Genomic DNA, 27,120 nt, shown 5'->3' with positions numbered 1-27,120 from the left:
TTTTGGTACCCTTCCCCAGATCTGTGCCTCGACACAATCCTGTCTCGGAGCTGTACGGACAATTCCTTCGACCTCATGGCTTGGATTTTGCTCTGAAATGCACTGTCAACTGTAGGACCTTATATAGACAGGTGTGTGCCTTTCCAAATCATGTCCAATCAATTGAATTTACCACAGTTGGACAATTTAATCAATTTTAGAATAAGGCTGTAACGTAACAAAATGTGGAAAAAGTAAAGGGGTCTGAATACTTTCCGAATGCACTGTACATTAACATTTTTGTTTTTAAGCCCTGGATTTATAACCCTTTGATGTTCTTGTTGGATCTGATTTTAGTAGCTAGCATTTCAATGTCTATAACAAATAGATACGGAGACAACAGAGAGCCTTGTTTTACTCCTCTTGACAGTTAAATACTTTCTGAAAAGTAATCATTTTTTACTATTTTACACCTGGGGTTGCTATACATAACTTTAACCCATTGTATAAGAGATTCACCGAAATTGAAATAGTCCAGGCATTTATATATAAATTGTAATCGTACTTTATCAAAAGCCTTTTCAAAATCTGCTATGAAAACTAGGTCTGGTTCCATTGTTTCAAGTAATTGTCGTATATTATCTCCAATGTGTATCATCCATGTAAAAAGCCAGTCTGATCAGAATGAAGAGTATCTGGTGAAACCTTTTTAATTCTATGTGCTATGCATTTCGCCAGGATTTTCGCACCACAACATTGAAGCATTCCTTTGTCTTTGTTATTGTACATTATATTGCCCCGTTAGATAAACATGTATCATGTCGCAACAATCTGTTTTAGTTTATTACACTGTCAAGCAACATGTTTACCTCCCGAGTGGCGCAGTGGTCTAAGGCACTGCATCGCAGTGCTAGCTGTGCCACTAGAGATCCTGGTTCGAATCCAGGCTCTGTCGTAGCCGGCCGCAACCGGGAGACCCATGGGGCGGCGCACAATTGGCCCAGGGTAGGGGAGGGAATGGCCGGCAGGGGATGTAGCTCAGTTGGTAGAGCATGGCGTTTGCAACGCCAGGGTTGTGGGTTCGATAAAATAATGTATGTGCTAACTGTAAGTCGCTCTGGATAAGAGCGTCTGCTAAATGACTAAAATGTAAATGTAATGTTTACATTTTGCAAAGTAAACATTGCCCTGAGCAACTATCTCTATTTGTCTTATTTCTGAAGAATCGGCTAAAGCCCCCCAGTTTCCAGCCCACCCTGGAGAGGTTTCCCATGGCCAATTTACACAACCACCCTTACAGGTTAGCTGTCTGAACAAAATTCAACTTGCCACTGGTTTTCACTTTCATTATGGGGGTCCTTATTGGGTCTGCAATGTTATGTGCTTTTATTGAAATGTTGTTCTCTCTACTCTCTTAGCCCCCAACCAAACGGCATGCGGCCCACTTTAGATAGATCGTCTTTGACAAACCCTACAAGCCAGCCGTACAGGTAAACCCTTGTAAGACTGTCATATAGAATGTATCCAAAATGCATTCTAAGCAAAGAAAGTAGGAATTATTATTTTTGCAACGCTTGCTTTGTTAAATAAACCCCAAAAAGTAATCAGGAATTATTGTGGTCCTCTTTTCACCAGAAAATAACTTCCCGTTTACTACATTGTTCTCTTCATTCTCTTAGCTCTTCACCAAACAACATTCGTCCCTCTTTAGATAGATCGTCTTTGGCCATCCCTCCAAGCCAGCCATACAGGTAAGCTAGTTTATGTTGTGTTTTTCAGTGTAATACTTTGTTCAATGGCAGTGATGTTGTACACATTTTGTTTGTATAAACATACGATACTCCGTGATGGACAAAAAAGTTAAACAAAATTAGAGACAACAGGACAATGCTCCCTCTACACAGTACTAGTAGTCATCCAGTGATTTGAGGAGCATGACACTGACGTTATCCATACCCATTTCCAGCATGGTATTTTGTCATTGACTAAAAAAATCTACTATTGAAATGTTGAACTCTATGCTCGCTCAGCCCTTCACCAAGCAGTATGCGACCTACTTTAAATATATATATTTTTGCCAACCCTGTGAGCCAGCCATACAAGCCCGTTTCTTTTGATTTGTGTGCTTTCAATCTGATACAGTACTTTGTTCCATGACAAGTTATATGATCATGTGCACTTAACTACATTATAATTATTGTTTTGAACTGTCTGCTCCGGGGCTGTAGCTATGCTACAGGGATGACCCAGCCCCTGGGTAACGCCTACCCCAAGTCTCCATCGCCAAGGAACCCCTATGAAGACAGAGCGCCACCTCCAGACTGTTATGACGACCAGCACATGAGACCAACACAGCCCCCACCAGGACACAATGGCATGATGGTGAGTGATTGCTTCCCCCTATTGAACAGTATGATAAATTCAACTGATCAACTGGACAAGCAAACTGTAGGGCAAAACTGTGGCTGAAACGTGGCTTTAATCTTAGCCCCTAGATGACCAGGCTGCTATAGAAAGCAGTGTTTTGACATGAGATCTGTTTCTATCGTCTAGAGAGAAGGCATGTATGGGTATCCTGTGGCCAGTTCCCCTGCTCCCCTCTACTCAGCTCCGGAGTACAACCCCAGTTCCCAGTTTCCCCGAGCCCATTTGGAGAGACTCTGAGGACAAACAGTGGGACCCTGGACTGAACTAGGAAGGAAGTGGAGCTCCACCAATTTCACTATTACAATGACCAAAATTGAACTCACATCTAATTTAAAGTGAGCGGAATAGCTCAACATTCAAGGCCTTTGTAAATGTTCATTTAACATAGTAAAAAATTGAAATTTAAAGGCAATGTTCCCACATTCACAGAGAATGCATTCAAGGTAAACGCTGCATATGTCGGCTCAATCGGAAATTACCGTTAAATGTTAATCACGCATTAAGACGGATATTCTGCACTACGGATTTAATCTAGGCCTAAGTAACAGGTTTGGGGCCAATTCCAATTTAATTTGAAATTCCAATTCGATTGTTGAATTCACTCATTAATTGGAGAATTTACATTGTTTAAATTCTAATTGAATTCAATCTTCAAGTTATGGAATTGGACTGTGAATTGCAATTGTAAAAATAAAAAAATAAAAAGTTTTTTTAATGTTTCAGATCAAACGAATTTAAATATTAGTCAAAGATAACACAAGTAAACACAAAATGCAGTTTTGAAATAAAGGTTGTTATTATTAAGGGAAAACAAAATCCAAACCCACATGGCCCTGTGTGAAAAAGTGATTGCCCCCTACAACCTAATAACTGGTTGGGACACCCTTAGCAGCAACAACTGCAATCAAGCTTTTGCGATAACTTGCAGTGAGTCTTTTACAGCGCTGTGGAGGAATTTTGGCCCACTCATCTTTGCAGAATTGTAATTCAGCCACATTGGAGGGTTTTCAAGCATGAACTGCCTTTTTAAGGTCATGCCACAGCATCTCAATAGGATTCAGGTCAGGACTAGGCCACTCCAAAGTCTTCATTGTGTTTTTCTTCAGCCATTCAGAGGTGGACTTGCTGGTGTGTTTTGGATCATTGTCCTGCTGCAGAACCCAAGTTCGCTTCAGCTTGAGGTCACGAACAGATGGCCGGACATTCTCCTTCAGGATTTTTTGGTAGACAGCAGAATTCATGGTTCCATTTATCACTGCAAGTCTTCCAGGTCCTGAAGCAGCAAAACAGGCCCAGACCATCACACTACCACCACCATATTTTACTGTTGGTATGATGTTACTTTTACGCCAGATGTAACGGGGGACACACCTTCCAAAAAGTTCAACTTTTGTCTAGTCAGTCCATAGAGTATTTTCCCAAAGGTCTTGGGGATCATCAAGATGTTTTCTGGCAAAAATGAGACGAGCCTTAATGTTCTTTTTGCTCAGCAGTGGTTTTCGTCTTGGAACTCTGCCATGCAGGCCATTTTTGCCCAGTCTCTTTCTTATGGTGGAGTCATGAACACTGACCTTAACTGAGGCAAGTGAGGCCTACAGCTCTTTGGATGTTGTTGTGGGGTCTTTTGTGACCTCTTGGATGAGTCGTCGCTGCGCTCTTGGGGTAATTTTGGTCGGCCGGCCACTCCTGGGACGGTTCACCACTGTTCCATGTTTTCGCCATTTGTGGATAATGGCTCTCACTGTGGTTCACTGGAGTCCCAAAGCTTTAGAAATGGCTTTATAACCTTTTCCAGACTGATGGATCTCAATTACTTTCTTTCTCATTTGTTCCTGAATTTCTTTGGATTTCGGCATTATGTCTAGCTTTTGAGGATCTTTTGGTCTACTTCACTTTGTCAGGCAGGTCCTATTTAAGTGATTCCTTGATTGAGAACAGGTGTGGCAGTAATCAGGCCTGGGTGTGGCTAGAGGAATTGAACTCAGGTGTGATAAACCACAGTTGAGTTGTGTTATAACAGGGGGGGCAAACACTTTTTCACACAGGGCCATGTAGGTTTGGATTTTGTTTTCCCTTAATAATAACAACCTTCATTTCAAAACTGCATTTTGTGTTTACTTGTGTTATCTTTGACTAATATTTAAATTTGTTTGATGATCTGAAACATTTAAGTGTGACAAACATGCAAACAAATAACAAATCAGGAAGGGGGCAAATATTCTTTCAAAAAGTACATTTCCACAAATCCGACGTTAATCATTCTAAATCAATAAACAAAATACAATCTTGATTTCACCTCTCTAGGTCAATCATGGGATGACTTGATGTCAGTAGGTGCCCATGTAAGATGCAAAGCACTGTCATCCTAACACAAATCCACCTGTTGGTACATTCTTTATTACTGAATGAATGAGGGCAAAAAGTTGATATGAAGATTGAATGAAAGTAATAAGTTGAGGTGAACAATTTATCAGGAGCTTCTAACATTTCAGTTGAGACATGAGAATAGATAACACTGATTTTATCTGATGCATGAGAGACATTCCTGATAGTGAACATGATGTGGTTGGCTCTGAGCAAGATGATTTTACCAGTGCAAACATGGGAAAAAATGAAAACCCCTGATTGTTTGACAAGCGATTATTTCAAAGCAAAATGGACACATCGACTTTCCATCCCTTTGAATACAGAGAAAATTGACACAGATGACTGTTTACATTTGTATTTATAACTGGGTCTTTAAATGCATGATTTTCACAATTTATTGCTAGCAAAAAACAGTGCAAAGGAATCATACAATGACTTGTCAGAGAACAGTTACCCCAAGGTCAAACTGAGAATACAGTCAGCAGTCAATCAAATTACAGCATTATCTTAGCACTGATACTGCATATAACAAGTGTTGTGCTATTCAAACAATCCAGGCATGCGACAAGCATACTACTGAGAAAAGATGTGCTTTCAGCAATGTTCTGATTTAGGACTTGCCTGACTTGAGGTTTGTTTGAATAGCACCCCAGGTTTGAGTACTAATGGTGATGTGAGGACAAGGTTAATAAATAACTAATAAAGTTGTAAGAAAATGTGACAATTGTCATCCTTTACCACATTGAAACCATTTTATTTCCCTGCTCTATAGTGGGTGAGAATAGGATTGTTCTGAATAGGGGAAAGGGTGTGTGAAGTAGAACTCTACATTAAAACATCCTTGTGATGCCGCGCAATGTGCTGGCTCTTTTCAGAGGGCCTACGGAAGCCTTTAGTGCAGTAGTCACAACGGTGGGGATAGTCCTTGGTGTGGATGGATATGACGTGCCGTTTGAATCCGGAAGCGTCCGAAGAGCTGTACTCACAGAACTGGCACTGGTACACTTTACGCCCACTGTGGGTCTTCATGTGCTTCTTCAGTTCCAGCTGATGCCTGAAGCCCCGTCGGCAGCGCTTGCACTTGAATGGCAAGTCTTTGGTGTGGACGGACAGGATGTGGCGGCTGAGTATGAACGGGTCCGGCGTCTTGAAGTCACAGTGGCGGCACTGGTGCAGCCTGGCACCTTTGTGAGTCTCTGCATGTTTTTTGAGCTCCGAGGGCCGGTGGAAGCCCTTCTCACACACATCACACTTGTGAGGGAAGTCCTTGGTGTGCACAGAGATAATGTGGCGCTTCAGGTCACTGGAGTTGGTGCTCTTGTGCTCGCAGTGTGGACACTGGTGCGTCTTGTGGCCCTGGAAGATCTCCATGTGCCTCTGCAGCTCCCGCTCGTCAGGGAAGGCCTGTGGGCAGTGGCCACACTTGAAGGGCAGCTCAGCGCCATGCTTACTCTTTATGTGGGTCTTCAGGTTGGACTGGTCGGCACAGCGGAACTCACAGTGCTGGCAGTGGTAAGGCTTCTCACCTGTGTGGGTCCTCATGTGCTTCTTGAGCTCCGAGGGGTGGCGGAAACCCTTAGCACACTCCACACACACATGGGCAAAGCTCTTGCTGTGCACGGCCAGCAGGTGGCGGTTGAGCAGGCCCTGCTCGGCTGTCTCATAGTCACAGTACTTACAGTGGTGCAGCTTGGGTTCCTGGTCACGCAGGATGAGCTTGTTGGAGCTGAGGGGGCTCTCCACACAGTACCGCCGCGTGAACTCAGTGAACTCTGGCACCCTGTCACTCTTCACTATGAGCTTGTGGCCCTCCAGGTGGTTGTGGAAGTTGACCTTCTTGTTGGTGGTAAAGTCACAGTCTGTGCACTGGTACTTCTTCTTGAACATGTGGTCTGGGTGGTTCTTCATGTGGATCTTTAGGAAGCCTCGTGATCTGAACTTTTTCCCACAGATGTGACAGGGGTACACAGTCAGAGGCTGGCCATCTGGACCAATGATCACGGCTGGGGAGAAGAGTGGAAGCAAAAAGACCAGGCATTGTCAGGACTACAGCTAAAAACAAATCTTACAAAATTCTGCAAGCTTCTAGAACATGTATGGTTTTAATGAACATAGAACCCCATACCTGTCTGACACTGACGTGTCTCTCCCTTCTTCTTTTTCTTGATCTTCTGTTTGAGAGCTCTACTTGTACTCAAGCTGTCGCTGATCTTCAGGTAATGTGTCCCTGTGTTGTTCTTGTTCTCCAGCCTGGAGTCCAGACTGTTACCTAGAGAAAATTATTTTGAGCCTATGTCCATACAACATCCACCAATTCAACACACTCAAAATATGAACAAAATCAAAATGTAGAATTCTATCTTACACCATACTGAAAGTATGTCTATGGAGGAAAGGAGTCAGCTTTACCATAAGCTGCAGCCCAGGCTATGGTGCCAAAGTTCTTATTGTGGCTAGAGTCATCCAGTGAGTCCTGAATGGCAGGGGCATCCTCCTCTCCCACTATCACCTCCATGTACACCTCATTTGCCATCTCAGTACAGTCTGCTCAGAGACAAGCAAAACGTAGTCACTTCATTTAATACTACAACCACTTATTGTGACAAAAAGAATAAGGCAGACATATTGTTTGATCTGATGGGTATAAAGGATAGGAGGAAGTGCTGGTAATTCAGGGGACTCACTGATCTCTGAATCCTCCTGGGACGGGTCTTTCACTGCCATGTAGACCATCTTCTCTCGAGACAGCTTGCCAATGCCCCCAGTCTCCAGCACTGCGTGACCGTTGTGGAAGTCACTCTCAGCTACAATCTCTGTGCCACCTGCACTCACAGTAAATGTCTGACATCAGGGAAACTGAACAGAGGTGTACCGTTCAAATAAGTCGTAACTTTCAGAAAGCCAATTAATAGCAGTCCTTGCCTATGTCAACATCATCATCATCATCAGCCTCTGCCTTGAAGATGTAGACTTTGATGCACTCAGAGTCGTAGTCGCCCTCTTTGGAGCCATCCTCCTCAGGCATCACCTCAGAACCCATCTTCAGGGGCGTGTCCTCCATGTCCAACTTCTCCCCAACATCGTCCACTGCACAAACAACAGCATAATCATTGTTCACTCCCGTACGTATTTATTTGGACAGTGAAGCTAAAACTTTTCATTTGGCTCTATACTCATATGAGGCGACAGTACAGAAGGTCACCTTTATTTTAAGGTATTTTCATACATATCTGTTTTACCGTTTAGAAATTAAAGCACTTTATGTATCTCGTCACTCCATTTGAAGGTGTCATAAGTATTCCATCAAGCTTGTTGGATGCATTTGCAGTTTGTTTTGGTTGTGTTTGAAAAGAAGGTTGACGACATCCGATCCTCGTTTGTTAAGTCTAATGACACTGCTGGTCCTGCTCACACTGCCCTACCCTATGCTTTGACTTCTTTCTCCCCTCTCTCTCCAGATAAAATCCTGCGACTTGTGACTGCAGGCCGCCCAACAACCTGCCCGCTTGACCCCATCCCCTCCTCTCTTCTCCAGACCATCTCCGGTGACCTTCTCCCCTACCTCACCTCGCTGATCAACTCATCCTTGACCGCTGGCCATGTCCCTTCCGTCTTCAAGAGAGCGAGAGTTGCTCCCCTTCTCAAAAAACCAACACTCGACCCCACTGATGTCAACAACTACAGACCAGTATCCCTTCTTTCTTTTCTTTCCAAAACTATTGAGCGTGCCGTCTTTAGCCAACTCTCTTGCTATCTCTCTCAGAATGACCTTCTTGATCCAAACCAATCAGGTTTCAGGACTGGTCATTCAACTGAGACTGCTCTTCTCTGTGTCACGGAGGCTCTCCGCACTGCTAAAGCTAACTCTCTCTCCTCTGCTCTTGTCCTTCTAGACCTGTCTGCTGCCTTTGATACTGTGAACCATCAGATCCTCCTCTCCACCCTCTCCGAGCTGGGCATCTCCGGCGCGGCTCACTCCTGGATTGCGTCCTACCTGACCGGTCGCTCCTACCAAGTGGCGTGGCGAGAAGCTGTCTCCGCACCACGTGCTCTCACCACTGGTGTCCCCCAGGGCTCAGTTCTAGGCCCCCTCCTTTTCTCCCTATACACCAAGTCACTTGGCTCTGTCATATCCTCACACGGCCTCTCCTATCATTGCTACGCTGACGATACACAACTAATCTTCTCCTTTCCCCCTTCTGATAACCAGGTGGCGAATCGCATCTCTGCATGTCTGGCAGACATATCAGTATGGATGACGGATCACCACCTCAAGCTGAACCCTGGCAAGACGGAGCTGCTCTTCCTCCCGGGGAAGGACTGCCCGTTCCATGATCTCGCCATCACGGTTGACAACTCCGTTGTGTCCTCCTCCCAGAGTGCGAAGAGCCTTGGCGTGACCCTGGACAACACCCTGTCGTTCTCCGCTAACATCAAGGCGGTGACCCGCTCCTGCAGGTTCATGCTCTACAACATTCGGAGAGTACGACCCTGCCTCACACAGGAAGCGGCACAGGTCCTAATCCAGGCACTTGTCATCTCCCGTCTGGATTACTGCAACTCGCTGTTGGCTGGCCTCCCTGCATGTGCCATTAAACCCCTACAACTCATCCAGAATGCCGCAGCCCGTCTGGTGTTCAACCTTCCCAAGTTCTCTCACGTCACCCCCCTCCTCCGCACACTCCACTGGCTTCCAGTTGAAGCTCGCATCCGTTACAAGACCATGGTGCTTGCCTTTGGAGCAGCGAGGGGAACGGCACCTCTGTACCTTCGGGCTCTGATCAGTCCCTACACCCAAACGAGGGCATTGCGTTCATCCACCTCTGGCCTGCTGGCTCCCCTTCCTCTGCGGAAGCATAGTTCCCGCTCAGCCCAGTCAAAACTGTTCGCTGCTCTGGCACCCCAATGGTGGAACAAGCTCCCTCACGACGCCAGGACAGCGGAGTCACTCACCACCTTCCGGAGACATTTGAAACCCCACCTCTTTAAGGAATACCTGGGATAGGATAAAGCAATCCTTCTACCCCCCCCCCCCACACACACAGCGGAGTCGCTCACCACCTTCCGGAGACATTTGAAACCCCACCTCTTTAAGGAATACCTGGGATAGGATAAAGTAATCCTTCTACCCCCCCCCCCCCCCCCCCCCCCCCCCCAAAAAAAATTGTAAAGTGGTTATCCCGCTCCTGTAAGTCGCTCTGGATAAGAGCGTCTGCTAAATGACTTAAATGTAAATGTAAATGTGTTTCGGATTATGTTGTGGCCAATAGAAATGAATGGTAAATAATGCAAACAACAAGTTTGTAGAGTCACAAGCTTGATGTAGTCATTGCGTGCTAGGAATATGGGACCAAATACTTAACTTTAGACTAAATTTAATACACTATAAGTGAATTTGTCAAAATACTTAGGAAATCTTCAAATGGGGGGACTAGATACATCAGGGTTCTTCAATTCCGGTCCTGGAGGGCCGAAACACGTCTGTTTTTTATTTCTACCTGGTAGTTAATTACACTCACCTGGTGTCCCAGGTCTGAATTAGCCCCTGATTAGAAGGAGAGGATGAAAAACAGAGGTGTTTCGGCCCTCCAGGACCGGAATTGAAGAACCCTGAGATACATAAAGTGCTTCCATTTCTAAACGGTAAAATAGATATGTATGAAAATACCCTCAAATAAAAGGTGACATTCTGTACTTTCGCCTCATAAAATATTTGATATCAAATCCAAAATGCTGGAGTATAGAGCTAAATTAATCGTTTTAGCATCACTGTCCAAATAAATATGTAGGGGTGTGTACATTCTCCAATTCATCCTATTAGAGGCAAAATTATTCTGTCATTCTGTGAGTGTTGGAGCAAATCAAATTTGATTTGTCACATGCGCCGAATACAACAGGTGTAGACCATACCATGAAATGCTAGTAGTTCTAAGAACAGAAAATGTATGCGACTTACAGGAGATCACCAGGTAGTCCTCAGAGACACTCCCCCCATCCTCATCATCCTGCTCCTCGATGGTGACTGCAGAGTCTTCCATCTCCTCCTGCTCCTCCACATATGTCTCTGAGTTGCAGTTGGAGACCATTACCTCCTCAGTGACCATCTCAAACACCTGGTCAGGAACGCTGTCAGATTCCTCTATGAGATCTGCTGTCAGCACATGCTGATGGTGGTCTGAGTCCAGCACCTCGTCGATGGCCACCTCGGCCCCCAGGACCGACTCAGTCATGATCATGCCGTCAGGGTCGTCACTGCAGCAGATGTCTGGCCCTTCTACAACCTCTGAGCCCAGGTCATGCTCAAATGTGATGCCCTCCTCATCAGTCACCACGTCTGACACCAGCACCGCCTCTGGCACAGACACCACAATGTGGTCACCGTCGATGTGGGCCATGCCACCCATACCTGCCACTGGGGAAGTCAGGAAGAACTGTTAGACTCATCTTATCAGTTCGAACATACACAGACACAGTCAAATAAACAAAAGACCATGGAGTATTAGTTCTCTGCATTGATGGAGATGACATACCAAAATCCTGCATTATCATTGTGTGTTGCATCTTTGAGTCCTGCATCTGAAAGTTCAAGACCCCCCCACCGTGGTCCATTCTCTTTTTATCCTGTCTGCTACAAACACAAAAGAGGAGAGGATTAAGTTGATCTAATTTTATCTGATCAATCAGGACCTCTGTCAATGTATAAATCATTACAAATGTGTCAACACATCTGACTCAATTAAATAATCAACAGACTGACCATCAATGCTAAATAAACATTGACATAAAACAACTAAATGTTAAGACTGAAAGATTAAAAACACATTGCATTTCAGCATTCACATTTGATGCTGAGCTCTCAAACCATCAGAAGTGTTATGCTTTTTTTTTTTATCAGCAAGGGAGAAGACGCCTGAAATAGAGAAAAGGAAAGCACATAGCCAATACATCAGCTTCAATTATATTATCTGTCCTGAAAAACAATTGTTTTTGTAAAGCAGACAGCTATAATGCTTGATTACTTTTTATAAGATTGAATGTGCCTTTATAATGTCTTATAGTAGAAGGAGAGAGGGTCAACTATCGGATAAATGCAGAAGTAATGTGGTTGATGATGCATTGCTAAATCTAATGGGAAGCAAAAAGCTACAATATCATGTTTATATTCACACATTCTCACAGGTGTGATACACAACATTTGGATAGGTTGAGTAGTGTTATGACTGGCCTTCACATTTAAAAAAAAACATGCCTCCAGGACTCATTTGTTAATGTACTAGAATTTGAACTTTGTTGTGGGTGACAGTAATAAATCAATGCCACTTTGTAACCACTGTAGTTACAGTGATAGACCGGGAAAGTATCCAATTTGGATGGCTAGACATTCACACGCACTGCTTTGACACAGTCTTGCAGTAGCCCACTGACTGGGTTGTGCCTACATGGAGTCTGGCTACGACTGGAAGTTAACTTTTCGTAGCAGGTTAAGAGAGCATTTTAGCTAACCCTAACCCTTTTTCCTAAACTTAACTTAATTCTCCTAACCTGCTGCGCAAATTAATTTCGACTAGGTGTTATACAGCTACGACTGGAAGTGACTTTTTGGAGAACCTTGTCAGCAGATTAGGAGAATTAAAGTGGCAGGTTAGGAGAATTAGGAAAAGGGTTAGCTAAAATGCTCTCCTAACTTGCTACGAAAAGTCACTTCCGGTCAGTGCTGTACTCCGTCTAGTCACAACGGCGTAAATTATCCTATCCTGGGTTATGACTATGTGGAATACTGTTACGACCGGAGGTGACTTTTAAGTAGCAGATTATGATCATTAACGTAGCAGGTTAGGAGAATGAGGTTAAGGTTCGGAAAAAGGTTTGCTAAAATGCTCTCCTAACCTGCTACGAAAAGTGACTTCCGGTCGTAGCTGTACTCCATCTAGTTACAACCCACTGACAGACAGCAGAGAGAGCGCCCAGACGCAATAAATATGGCGGCTTCTGTTTACATTGTGGGCACAGAACCCCGCCAACAATGATGTATAGCTCGAGCGCGCAGGTGAATCTAGCAAAAAATATTGGAAAAGCATGAATAATATGCAGAATGATTGTTAAGCATAAATCAAATCCATGCAACACATTTAAATCCAAGCTATGCATTTTTTCAAGACTCCAACAACAAGGGTGCAATACTGACCCTCTGCGACATTCTGCAAATGTTTTCTGTTCTGTGCCATTCGGCTAAATTAGCGAGCTAACTAGTTAGCAATAGCATTCCCAACAATTGTAATCAATATTATTAGTAAAATAAACGCAGTAAACCCACAACTGTTTATATACTTTAGAAAGTGTACACTGAAAGAAAACACAAATTATACTATATGTCCGAGCTAGCTATGTCGTTAGTTAGCTTGGCTAGCTAGCTACCATTGTTGTTTTTTTCGACTGAGGTGGAGGCCCGTAGGCCTTCGTGACAAGGCCCCATCGTCATATTGCATTAAATGTAATACATACTTACCAAACAAAGTCGCTGCCGTCTTTTTTTAAATTACACTTTTCGGGTTCGAGCAGTCTTCTTATTAAATTAGGTTATATTTCTCATGGTGCGAATGCGAGGCCTGTAAAACAGTCTAGATCCTGAAGGCTGTTTTTCAGGCCTGGACCAATCACGTAGCTCCCTGATAATTCCGAAGGGTGGGGCAGTAGACTGCGCTCGGTCTTCAATATTTTATTCCAAAACAGCTGGTCCCTGTCTCTAGAACAAGACATACGTCATGTAACTATTGTAAAGTTTAGAAACCTTAAACATATGTCTGTATTTACTAACTAATAGGTGGAACTGTATACCACAACTGCTCACTCTGCAACAAATTGCCAGGACTATCTGAAGTTAGAGCTCCTATAATAAAAACGTAATGGGGCCCAATACTGTAACTGCCCTCAAAGTGTTAAATTATTATACTTTTCAACTGAAACATGTTGTGGTATAACTTGTTTCAATTTTTGTCACATGCACAGGATAAAGCAGGTGTAAAACAGTACAGTGCTTAACTTGAGCTCTTTTCCAATAATGCACAATAGAGATAGTAAAATAGATAAAGAAATAAAACAAGTGAAATGTGAGAGAAGAAAAAATGAAACACGAGGATGCAGTTATATACAGGTCTTATATACAGGTCAGTGCAGTGCCAGTACCATTATTTCAATGTGCAGGGGTACTGGAGTGATTGAGGAAGAAATGTACATGTAAACCAGGGTAAAAGTAGTATGCAGAATAAAATTGTTTTACAAATGAGGCCTGTGTGATACTCTGCTGTGATATTTATGTTAATAATGAAATACTGTATCAGTCATGTGTCAAATCAAAACATTTGAATCAAATTAAGATTGTTTGTTGGAGATCGTTTGGAATTTAGCATTGAGCAGCACCTTGCATTTATAACTGAGAAAGGAGGGATGTGTCCAGTTCCAGTGGAAGGGATTGTGAAGCCACACAAAATAAATCAGTACTGTATGATCGGCAAAGGAAAATTACAACTCAATTCAAAAGCACAGAAATCAAACCTACTGTTTAATGTACTTTAATATTTTGAGTGAGAGTTTGTTACAGATTACTGAGGAACGTTGAGTACACCGTTTTACATACAGGAATTGGCAGGCGGCCCCATTCTGCCCCAAGCCAGGGGAGAAATAGACACGACCATGACTTAACAGGTACTCTCCAACTGAGAGGTCCTTACCGGGACAGGGGTTCCTCAAACCAGAGGGGCTGAGGGACTGGGGTCTCTGCAACCCTCTGATGGACGAGGCCTGAAATGATTATCTCAGGGACTGCCGTACTGCTCCAGTCGCAGGTTCACTTGAGCTCAATGTTTTGGCAGAGACAAATGAAGATCGGCCACCACTCCCAAGCCTGACTGAAGACGCACCTAGGAGGCAATCAGAAGTTTGGAAATGTTATGGCCTAACCATGTGTATGAAATAAAAACAAGTACAAAATTCAGTTCCTATGTGTTTCTATATGCTTGCTGAGAAGCAATCACATTTTATTGGTTGTGTACACATATTTTGCAGATGTTATCGCAGGTGTGTTATCGCAGGTGCAGTGAAATACTTCTGTTTGTAGCTCCAACAGTGCAGTAATACCTAACAATAAAAAACAATACACACAAATCCGAAAAGGAAAATAATTAAGAAATATCAGAACAAGCAATATCAGAGTCCGGAATATATATGTATATGATGGTGTGTATAGACATTATGGTTTAGTATATCGTCTCCCTATTAAAATACCAACCCACCGGGTGGAGACCTGGTTGAATCTGCGACAGGGTAGGTCAGGCGGGAGGTGGGGAGCTGGCCGTTAGCCTTCAGGTTGCGGCTGTTCCTGACTGCCTGGAGGGAGTGGAGGCTGGTGCGAGGAGGTGGTAAATCCTGGTTGGGCATGCTGCTTTTCAGCTCCTCTACAACAACAACAACATACATCTGGGTCAACTCCCATTTCACATATACAATCGGTCAAACACACATTAAACTGGTAGTGGAGAGAATATTCTCTGTCGATTTGTTTTTGTTTTCAAGTAAAAGTCAATATGTGAATTTGTGTGTCAAATGGGACTTTCCATACAGGTGCTCTTTTTACCTATGCTCTTTGTGAGTTTAAGCAGCTTAGATTGAATGGTGGCCTGACTGGGAGGCCTTTGCAGCTGGCTGCTGTGACCAGGCTGGGCTATGGATCTGGATGACTTGCCCAATGGGGAGGGCCGGTAGTAGGGCAGCTGGCTGGGAGGAGGTGTATATGTGACTGTGTCCTCCAGACTATACTTGTCGAACTCCAGATCACTGTAGCCATAATTAGAAGGTGACAGCATGGATATACCAACACTCCTGAATGGTGTGGCAGCACCAGGGATGGAGGCATAGTCCTGTCTTAAACCTGGGGAGAAGGAAAACACTGTCAAACACACTCTTCACAAGTAAAGTAATTATGCATAGTATGTATGAATCAAAACTAGAGGGTTTCCACACTCACTCTCCTCCTGCATGCAAGCCATGATCTGGATGTCAGTGAGGTCCTGCATCCTGTAGCCCATGATGATGGAGTCATCTGAGACACTCGGCTCATTCTCGTCCATGCAGGGTGGTAAACTACCATAATTGTTATCTGAAATACCAAGGTAATAGAGACACTAAGTAAATACAACCAGGACAATCAGGAATTTTAGTCGGTGGGAGTTACAGTGCATTTGGAAAGTATTCAGATTAACTTTTTCCACATGTTGTTACGTTACAGCCTTATTCTAAAATTGTTTAAATTGTCCCCCCCCCCCCATCAAATCTACACACAATACCCCATAATGACAAAGCAAAAACCGTTAAAAAAAAGAAAATGTTACAAATGTATTTAAAGAAAAATATGGAAATATCACATATACAGTGAGGGAAAAAAGTATTTGATCCCCTGCTGATTTTGTACTTTTGCCCACTGACAAAGAAATGATCAGTCTACATTTTAATGGTAGGTTTATTTGAACAGTGAGAGACAGAATAACAACAAAACAATCCAGAAGAACACATGTCAAAAATGTTATAAATTGATTTGCATTTTAATAAGGGAAATAAGTTTTTGACCCCCTCTCAATCAGAAAGATTTCTGGCTCCCAGGTGTCTTTTATACAGGTAACGAGCTGAGATTAGGAGCACACTCTTAAAGGGAGTGATCCTAATCTCAGCTTGTTACCTGTATAAAAGACACCTGTCCAAAGAAGCAATCAATCAGATTCCAAACTCTCCACCATGGCCAAGACCAAAGAGCTCTCCAAGGATGTCAGGGACAAGATTGTAGACCTACACAAGGCTGGAATGGGCTACAAGACCATCGCCAAGCAGCTTGGTGAGAAGGTGACAACAGTTGGTGCGATTATTCGCAAATTGAAGAAACACAAAATAACTGTCAATCTCCCTTGGCCTGGGGCTCCAAGCAAGATCTAACCTCGTGGAGTTGCAATGATCATGAGAACGGTGAGGAATCAGCCCAGAACTACACGGGAGGATCTTGTCAATGATCTCAAGGCAGCTGGGACCATAGTCACCAAGAAAACAATTGGTAACACACTACGCCGTGAAGGACTGAAATCCTGCAGCGCCCGCAAGGTCCCCCTGCTCAAGAAAGCACATATACATGCCCGTCTGAAGTTTGCCAATGAACATCTGAATGATTCAGAGGAGAACTGGGTGAAAGTGTTGTGGTCAGATGAGACCAAAATCGAGCTCTTTGGCATCAACTCAACTCGCCGTGTTTGGAGGAGGAGGAATGCTGCCTATGACCCCAAGAACACCATCCCCACCGTCAAACATGGAGGTGGAAACATTATGCTTTGGGGGTGTTTTTCAGCTAAGGGGACAGGACAATTTCACCGCATCAAAGGGACGATGGACAGGGCCATGTACCGTCAAATCATGGGTGAGAACCTCCCTCCCTCAGCCAGGGCATTGAAAATGGGTCGTGTATGGGGATTCCATCATGACAATGACCCAAAACACATGGCCAAGGCAACAAAGGAGTGGCTCAAGAAGAAGCACATTAAGGTCCTGGAGTGGCCTAGCCAGTCTCCAGACCTTAATCCCATAGAAAATCTGTGGAGGGAGCTGAAGGTTCGAGTTGCCAAACGTCAACCTCGAAACCTTAATGACTTGGAGAAGATCTGCAAAGAGAAGTGGGACAAAATCCCTCCTGAGATGTGTGCAAACCTGGTGGCCATCTACAAGAAACGTCTGACCTCTGTGATTGCCAACAAGGGTTTTGCCACCAAGTACTAAGTCATGTTTTGCAGAGGGGTCAAATAATGATTTCCCTCATTAAAATGCAAATCAATTTATAACATTTTTGACATGCGTTTTTGTGGATCTTTTTGTTGTTATTCTGTCTCTCACTGTTCAAATAAACCTACCATTAAATTATAGACTGATCATTTCTTTGTCAGTTGGCAAACGTACAAAATCAGCAGGGGATCAAATACTTTTTTCCCTCACTGTACATAAGTATTCAGAGCCTTTACTCAGTACTTTGTTGAAGCACCTTTGGTAGCGATTACAGCCTTGAGTCTTCTTTGGTATGATGCTACAAGCTTGGCACACCTGTATTTGGGGAGTTTCTCCCATTCTTCTCTGCAGATCCTCTCAAGCTCTGTCAGGTTGGATGGGGAGCGTCGCTGCACAGCTATTTTCAGGTCTCTCCAGAGATGTTCGGTCAGGCTCAAGTCTGGGCTCTGGCTGGGCCACTCAAGGACATTCAGAGACTTGTCCCGAATCCACTCCTGCGTTGTTTTGGCTGTGTAATTAGGGTCGTTGTCCTGTTGGAAGGGGAACCTTTGCCCCAGTCTGAGGGCCTGAGCGCTCTGGAGCAGGTTTTCATCAAGGATCTCTCTGTACTTTGCTCCGTTCATCTTTCCCTCGATCCTGACTAGTCTCCCAGTCCCTGCCATTGAAAAACATCCCCACAGCATGATGCTGCCACCACCATGATTCTCCGTAGGGATGGTGCCAGGTTTCCTCCAGACGTGACGCTTGGCATTTAGGCCAAAGAGTTCAATCTTGGTTTCATCAGACCAGAGAATCTTGTTTCTCATGGTCTGAGAGTCCTTTAGGTGCCTTTTGGCAAACTCCAAGCGGGCTGGTATGGGCCTTTTACTGAGGAGTTGCTTCCGTCTGGCCACTTTACCATAAAGGCCTGATTGGTGGAGTGCTACAGAGATGGTTGTCCTTCTGGAAGGTCCTCCCATTTCCACAGAGGAACTCTGGAGCTCTGTCAGAGTGACCATCGGGTTCTTGGTCACCTCCCTGACCAAGGCCCTTCTCCCCCGATTGCTCAGTTTGGCCGGGCGGCCAGCTCTTGGAAGAGTGTTGGTGGTTCTAAACTTCTTCTATTTAAGAATGATGGAGGCCACTGTGTTCTTAGGGACCTTCAATGCTGCAGAAAATTTTTGGAACCCTTCCCCAGATCTGTGCATCGACACAATCCAGTCTCGGAGCTCTACGGACAATTCATGGCTTGATTTTTGCTCTGACATGCACTGTCAACCCTGGGACCTAATATAGACAGGTGTGTGCCTTTCCAAATCATGTCCAATCAATTGAATTTACCAGAGGTGGACTCCAATCAAGTTGTAGAAACAGCTCAAGGCCTCCCGAGTGGCGCAGTGGTCTAAGGCACTGCATCGCAGTGCTAGCTGTGCCACTAAAGATCCTGGTTCGAATCCAGGCTCTGTCGTTGCTGGCCGCGACCGGGAGACCCATGGGGCGGCGCACAATTGGCCCAGGGTAGGGGAGGGAATGGCCGGCAGGGATGTAGCTCAGTTGGTAGAGCATGGCGTTTGCAACGCTAGGGTTGTGGGTTCGATTCCCACGGGGGGCCAGTATGAAAAATAATGTATGCACTAACTGTAAGTCGCTCTGGATAAGAGCGTCTGCTAAATGACTAAAATGTAAATGATCAATGGAAACAGGATGCACCTGAGCTCAATTTTGAGTCTCAAAGCAAAGGGTCTGAATACTGATGTAAATAAGCTATTTCTGTATTTTATTTGTAATACATTTGCTAAAATTTTCACTTTGTCATTATGGGGTATTGTGTGTAAATTGATGAGGAAAATGTTTTATTTAATCAATTTTAGAATAAGGCTGTAACGTAACAAAATGTGGAAAAAGTCCAAGGGTCTGAAGACTTTCCGAATGCAGTGTACTACATGTACAGGCACCCTTCTGTTAGTTGATCGGTGGTACAAAGTGGAAGGTGAGCCCATGCAAAGATAGCCAGTGTCAGGAAAGGCTACAGGATGTCTGTGGAAGCGACTGCTAAAGATACTCCTCCATCTCGTCTCTTAGGGAAAGAAGAGGGAAATGTAATTACTGTAATAGAAGCTACCTGTTCAGGATGATAAAGCATAGACACGACCAATTGGCCAATTTTAGTCTGTGTCAATTTGAGTGAGAGAAAGACAATTTCCATTGACGGACAGATTAGAAAATTCCTTATAAGACACTTTAGTCATCACCTTTTTGCACAAAACATCCATTGAATTATTCAATTAATTGTTGCTGAGGCCGAATGTATTTATTATTACTTTTTTTATCATACAGACTAAGATGAGTGTGTGACTTGGACAGCGACGGGTGAGGTTGTGTCTCTCTCTGGCGGGAGGTAAGCTTGGCTCATATGGTGTCGAGTAAAGATTAAACCATGTGTTTAGATTGTAGGTAGGTAGGTATTGTAGTTAGGTATTGTAGGTAGTTTATCTATGTAGTTATTGTAGGTTATTGTAGGTAATTATTGTAGGTAAGTATTGTATTCGGCTGAGCCCGGTGAAGCACGAGGCTAGCTAACTCACTACCTGGACCAATAATGTTAGCTAGCTAGCGGGTAGCTACTGGTAACTATTAGCAACTGTGGATAGTTGTTTCCAATGTTATTCCACGCTTAAGAGTACCTGTAATTATGCCAGCTAGCTACCTACCATTCAGCTGTTTTTCTAACCTCATTATCTGAAGCGTTAACGTTAGGTAATTAGTAGCTACTGTACTCGAAATGTAGCTACCTGGATAGCTAACTAAACAATAGATGGAACGACCTAGCGTTAATATTTGGAGACGCTTTCTCTCCGTTGGGACAGACGCGAACTGGCTGAATCGATTCAGTGGCTAGCTTTGCACTTAACTGGCTAACAGTAGCTACTAAGGGTAAGCTATAACCTACATTTATTTTTGTTTTGTTTTTTACATACTGGTAACCAGAGTCATTCAAGGGAATTCGGGACATGGGTGACTAGCTAACGTTAGCTTGGCTCTCTGTGTGTTCATGCCGTGGGAGGAGGGGTTAGTTCGTTGGCAGAGAGCAATGGCTAGCTAGCATGCTAACTATTCTAGCTAACTAACTGGCTGAATAACTTGACGACGTACTCACTCAAACTGTCAAAACTACCCCAAAACTTTACACAACGTTAGACACGGACACAAATGATCTGCTTGGCGTGTTAACACACTGGTGGTTTGTTGTAACCGAGTATTGGTGCTAAACCGTGTTATTGGAGGCTGGCATGCTAGTTGGCTTTGGCGTCATATGATTCGGTGTACCAAGTTAGCTAGCTGAATAAACTAAGTTAGAGTCTATTCGTAGAAACATTGAACCGCTGTAGTTTACAACAATTATAATTTCTAAAGTGGAAGTTGGGAGAGTTATATTTGAGTGTTTCAGTGAAACGTAAGTGAGGGAGGCCCCGCTCTTTCGCTTTCCCAGATGTTTAGTTCATTTCATTCCGATCTCCTTTGCATTATTGTAGCCTTTCTCTGTAGCCTGTCAACTATGTGTCTGTCTATCCCTGTTCTCTCCTCTCTGCACAGGCCATACAAACGCTTCACACCACGTGGCCACTCTAATCTGGTGGTCCCTGCGCGCACGACCCACGTGGAGTTCCAGGTCTCTGGCAGCCTCTGGAACTGCCGTTCTGCGGCCAACAAGGCAGAGTTCATCTCAGCCTATGCTACCCTCCAGTCCCTCGACTTCTTGGCGCTGACGGAAACATGGATTACCACAGAAAACACTGCTACTCCTACTGCTCTTTCCTCGTCTAACCATGTGTTCTCGCATACCCCGAGAGCATCTGGTCAGCGCGGCGGTGGCACAGGAATCCTCATCTCTCCAAAGTGGACATTCTCTCTTTTTCCCCTGACCCATCTGTATATCTCCTCATTTGAATTCCATGCTGTCACAGTCACTAGCCCATTCAAGCTTAACATCCTTGTCATTTATCGCCCTCCAGGTTCCCTTGGAGAGTTCATCAATGAGCTTGACGCCTTGATAAGTTCCTTTCCTGAGGATGGCTCACCCCTGAGGATGGTGACTTTAACCTCCCTACGTCTGCCTTTGACTCATTTCTCTCTGCCTCCTTCTTTCAACTCCTTTCCTCTTTTGACCTCACCCTCTCACCGTCCCCCCCTACTCACAAGGCAGGCAATACGCTTAACCTCATCTTTACTAGATGCTGTTCTTCTACTAATCTCACTGCAACTCCCCTCCAAGTCTCCGACCACTACTTTGTATCCTTTTCTCTCTCGCTCTCCTCCAACATTACTCACTCTGCCCCTACTCAGATGGTAATGTGCCGTCGCAACCTTCGCTCACTCTCTCCCGCTACTCTCTCCTCTTCCATCCTATCATCTCTTCCCTCTGCTAAATCCTTCTCCCTCCGATCTCCTGATTCTGCCTCCTCAACCCTCCTCTCCTCCCTTTCTGCATCTTTTGACTCTCTATGTCCCCTATCCTCCCGGCCGGCTCGGTCCTCCCCTCCTGCTCCGTGGCTTGACGACTCATTGCGAGCTCACAGAAGAGGGCTCCGGGCAGCCGAGCGGAAATGGAGGAAAACTAGACTCCCTGTGGACCTGTCATCTTTTCACTCCCTCCTCTACATTCTCTTCCTCTGTTTCCGCTGCTAAAGCCACTTTCTACCACTCTAAATTTCAAGCATCTGCCTCTAACCCTAGGAAGCTCTTTGCCACCTTCTCCTCCCTGCTGAATCCTCCTCCTCCTCCCCCTCCCTCCTCCCTCTCTGTGGATGAGTTTGTCAACCATTTTGAAAAGAAGGTTGACGACATCCGATCCTCATTTATTAAGTCAAATGACACCGCTGGTCCTGCTCACACTGCCCTACCCTATGCTTTGACTTCTTTCTCCCCTCTCTCTCCAGATGAAATCTTGCGACTTGTGACGGCCGGCCGGCCAACAACCTGCCCGCTTGACCCTATCCCCTCCTCTCTTCTCCAGACCATTTCCGGAGACCTTCTCCCTTACCTCACCTCGCTCATCAACTCATCCTTGACCGCTGGCCATGTCCCTTCCGTCTTCAAGAGAGCGAGAGTTGCACCCCTTCTCAAAAAACCAACACTCGATCCCTCTGATGTCAACAACTACAGACCAGTATCCCTTCTTTCTTTTTCTCCAAAACTCTTGAGCGTGCCGTCTCTAGCCAACTCTCCTGCTATCTCTCTCAGAATTACCTTCTTGATCCAAACCAGCCAGGTTTCAAGAATGGTCATTCAACTGAGACTGCTCTTCTCTGTGTCACGGAGGCTCTCCGCACTGCTAAAGCTAACTCTCTCTCCTCTGCTCTTATCCTTCTAGACCTATCCGCTGCCTTTGATACTGTGAACCATCAGATCCTCCTCTCCACCCTCTCCGAATTGGGCATCTCCGGCGCTGCTCACTCTTGCATCCTACCTGACAGGTCGCTCCTACCAGGTGGCATGGCGAGAATCTGTCTCTGCACCACGTGCTCTCACCACTGGTGTCCCCCAGGGCTCAGTTCTAGGCCCTCTCCTATTCTCTCTATACACCAAATCACTTGGCTCTGTCATATCCTCACATGGTCTCTCCTATCATTGCTACGCAGACGACACACAATTAATTTTCTCCTTTCCCCCTTCTGATAACCAGTTGGCGAATCGCATCTCTGCATGTCTGGCAGACATATCAGTGTGGATGTCGGATAACCACCTCAAGCTGAACCTCGGCAAGACGGAGCTGCTCTTCCTCCCTGGGAAGGACTGCCCGCTCCATGATCTCGCCATCACGGTTGACAACTCCATTGTGTCCTCCTCCCAGAGTGCAAAGAGCCTTGGCGTGACCCTGGACAACACCCTGTCATTCTCTGCTAACATCAAAGCGGTGATCCGATCCTGCAGGTTCATGCTCTACAACATTCGCAGAGTACGATCCTACCTTACACAGAAAGCGGCACAGGTCCTAATCCAGGCACTTGTCATCTCCCATCTGGATTACTGCAACTCGCTGTTGGCTGGGCTCCCTGCCTGTGCCATTAAACCCCTACAACTTATCCAGAACGCCGCAGCCCGTCTGGTGTTCGACCTTCCCAAGTTCTCTCATGTCACCCCGCTCCTCCGCACACTCCACTGGCTTCCAGTTGAGGCTCGCATCTACTACAAGACCATGGTGCTCGCTTATGGAGCTGTGAGGGGAACGGCACCTCCTTACCTTCAGGCTCTGATCAGACCGTACACCCAAACGAGGGCACTACGTTCATCCACCCCTACCTCTACAGAAGCACAGTTCCCGCTCAGCCCAGTCAAAGCTTTTTGCTGCTCTGGCACCCCAATGGTGGAACAAGCTCCCCCACGACGCCAGGACAGCGGAGTCACTGACCACCTTCCGGAGACACTTGAAACCCTACCTCTTTAAGGAATACCTGGAATAGTATATAGCAATGTGTCCCACTTGCTATCATAAGTTGAATGCACCAATTTGTAAGTCACTCTGGATAAGAGCGTCTGCTAAATGATGTAAATGTAAATGTAAATGTAATATACTGTGCAGTACTTACTTTGGTCCAGGATATTAATTAGTGTGTGACATGCCACCTCTGTTTCAGGGCTGGGGTTGTCCAAAACCTGTCTGCACCACTTTATAGGTGACTCATCGCTTCTCTCAACAGATGCCTGTTTATTGGGTGACTCATATAACCTAAGAACGAATGAGAGACTATGTTATTGGATTCTGATTAAAGATGCAGTCCAGGATCTTAAACACAACAAATGTGTTACATATTGTACAAATTGGATTCATAACATATCATACGAATTGGATGATGTAGTACACAATTGGATGACGTAGTACACAAAAAAACAGGGACCGTTTTGGCTCGTGAGCACCACTTTCAAAACTACTGGCTGAAATTATACAAAAGTTCTGGAGCATCACTTTAAGCACTCTGAATTATAACTAAGCGATTGAGGTATTAAAAAAGCAGGTGGTTTGAAAAGGAATACATGGACAGAAATGTTGCTGCAATGATTTAGAATAGCCTTAAATAGTGATGCTGCAAATTATTGACAGTATACACAGTTCAGAGTTTTATCAGAAAGTGCAGGTACCTACCAGCTCACTTCATTCTCCACATCACAGCCCTCCTCTAGGTCCAGGAGGTCCACCAGGTCGAGAGCAGACTGCTCTGCTCTCTTCTCTGTGTCCCTGTCCACCAGCTCCTCTGACCCCATGCATCCCTGCCAGTGTGTCTCCTCCAATATGTCACTGTGGGGCAAGTGTGTATGACAGCCATCATATATGTGTCCATCCTGCCCCACTAGTGTATCTCTTGGGCTTTCAAGAGGAGGTGGAGATATACCATCTCCTCCGTTGACCTCCGGTGGTTCAGGGTCCAGCAAATCACAGACATTTTGACTTTCCTCCAGCAAAGAGGGACAGCTGATGAGCCCACCAGAGAGAACCTGGTTGTTGGTGTTGATATTTCTTCTCCTCTCGCTTAGAGCTTCATTTAGAATTTCCAGTCTCCGCACTAATTCATGTAAATTGCGCACTTCTGCCAGCTCTAGTGCAGCAATCTCCTGCTCCATCCCTGTGTCTGGCCTCAACCTTTCTCCAATTCTGCAGCGTTCTTTTCTTTTCACTGATTGAACAACAGCACTACTTGACCAGATGACCACACTGAAAAATAAAAAGCTCCAGCTGAATTATAAACTGAATTCAGAAAATTAATCTAAAGGTGACATCAAGTAAACCCGATATTATCAACGTCCAGAGCAACTCTAAAAATGTAGAGCCACTGTATTCATCCACTACACTCTTGTGTACTGACCCAGATTTGCAGCAGGAGAGACTCAACAGCGAGCTTGGATGACTTTAAAGCACAGTGCCAGGTTCTTATGTGGATTAAAGAGTCTGACAAGCTGCCTCTGAAGCAAACCAAAGAAAATCAGAGGATCAGACTTGGTGACACCTGCAGTCATAAGTGATGAGTAATGACTTGCTAGCCATCACACAGGAGGTCAGGTCACACCCACACAGTCACTCATCATACTTGACCTCGGCCATGCACCCTTACTGTTCTGGCCTAGCAGATCAGATGGTGGTGACCTCTAATAAAACCACCACGTCTAGACATTTTGAAATAACCCAGTTAAGGATATGAAGGGGTTTTAACCATCTTCTAGATTTATTCATATAGCTTGCTTATCTACTACATTTCAACAACATACCCTAAGACTGAAATTACTAGTTAGCTAAGAAGTTAACGGTTGCTAGAGTTCTGACTTAACCGTGAATTTAACTATATATATAGAACACCTATAATAGTGAAGACATCAAAACTATGAAATAACACATATGGGATCATGTAGTAACCAAAAAAGTGTTAAACAAATCAAAATATATTTTATATTTGAGATTCTTCAAATGATGAGTTGGACGGAAGAGTGAAGGAAAAGCAGCCAACGAGTGCTCAGCACATGTGGGAACTCCTTCAAGACTGTTGGAAAAGCATTCCAGGTGAAGCTGGTTGAGCGAATGCCAAGTGTGCAAAGCTGTCATCAAGGCAAAGGGTGGCTATTTGAAGAACCTCAAATATAAAATATATTTTGATTTGTTTAACACTTTTTTGGTTACTTCATGATTCCATGTGTTATTTCATAGTTTTGATGTCTTCACTATTATTCTACAATAAAGAAAAACCCTTGAATGAGTAGGTGTGTCCAAACTTTTGACTGGTACTGTGTATATATATATATATACATATATATATATATATATATATATATATATATATATATATATATATATATATATATATATATATATATACACTGCTCCAAAAAATAAAGGGAACACTTAAACAACACAATGTAACTCCAAGTCAATCACACTTCTGTGAAATCAAACTGTCCACTTAGGAAGCAACACTGATTGACAATAAATGTCACATGCTGTTGTGCAAATGGAATAGACAACAGGTGGAAATTATAGGAAATTAGCAAGACACCCCCAATAAAGGAGTGGTTCTGCAGGTGGTGACCACAGACCACTTCTCAGTTCCTATGCTTCCTGGCTGATGTTTTGGTCACTTTTGAATGCTGGCGGTGCTTTCACTCTAGTGGTAGCATGAGACGGAGTCTACAACCCACACAAGTGGCTCAGGTAGTGCAGCTCATCCAGGATGGCACATCAATGCGAGCTGTGGCAAGAAGGTTTGCTGTGTCTGTCAGCGTAGTGTCCAGAGCATGGAGGCACTACCAGGAGACAGGCCAGTACATCAGGAGTTGTGGAGGAGGCCGTAGGAGGGCAACAACCCAGCAGCAGGACCGCTACCTCCGCCTTTGTGCAAGGAGGAGCAGGAGGAGCCCTGCCAGAGCCCTGCAAAATGACCTCCAGCAGGCCACAAATGTGCATGTGTCTGCTCAAACGGTCAGAAACAGACTCCATGAGGGTTGTATGAGGGCCCGACGTCCACAGGTGGGGGTTGTGCTTACAGCCCAACACCGTGCAGGATGTTTGGCATTTGC

General features: G+C 44.6%; 1 protein-coding gene across 2 annotated transcripts; it reads right to left on the bottom strand.

The window, feature by feature from the left end:
• Window positions 1–4,781: 4,781 nt before the first annotated feature.
• Window positions 4,782–13,421, bottom strand: LOC311135739 (zinc finger protein 711-like). Of its 2 annotated transcripts, none has more exons than XM_084169774.1 (8): window positions 13,280–13,421; window positions 11,304–11,401; window positions 10,730–11,185; window positions 7,696–7,860; window positions 7,458–7,595; window positions 7,183–7,317; window positions 6,899–7,042; window positions 4,782–6,776 (listed from the first exon to the last, which is right to left on the bottom strand). In XM_084169774.1, exons 2-8 carry the CDS (start codon window positions 11,380–11,382, stop codon window positions 5,599–5,601), a joined length of 2,295 nt encoding a protein of 764 aa, XP_084025900.1. In that variant the 5' UTR covers window positions 11,383–11,401; window positions 13,280–13,421; the 3' UTR covers window positions 4,782–5,598. The 2 variants fall into 2 exon arrangements, with proteins under 2 accessions (XP_084025900.1, XP_084025901.1); XM_084169775.1 differs by having other exon boundaries at window positions 11,304–11,398.
• Window positions 13,422–27,120: the final 13,699 nt, after the last annotated feature.

Source organism: Coregonus lavaretus, assembly GCF_964263955.1.
Source record: "Coregonus lavaretus genome assembly, chromosome: 10".
Classification (NCBI taxonomy): Eukaryota; Metazoa; Chordata; class Actinopteri; order Salmoniformes; family Salmonidae; genus Coregonus; species Coregonus lavaretus.
The sequence above is the reverse complement of the archived record's forward strand: the minus strand, read 5'-3'. Positions and strand labels throughout refer to the sequence as shown.

Bases quoted from the DNA above. Each gene is read 5' to 3' on its own strand.
- LOC311135739 (XM_084169774.1), bottom strand. From the start codon at position 11,382: ATGGACCACGGTGGGGGGGTCTTGAACTTTCAGATGCAGGACTCAAAG. The intron at 11,186-11,303 runs GTATGTCATCTC...TGACTTCCCCAG, and splicing joins AATGATAATGCAGGATTTTG to TGGCAGGTATGGGTGGCATG. The intron at 6,777-6,898 runs GTATGGGGTTCT...TCTTCTCCCCAG, and splicing joins GACACGTCAGTGTCAGACAG to CCGTGATCATTGGTCCAGAT.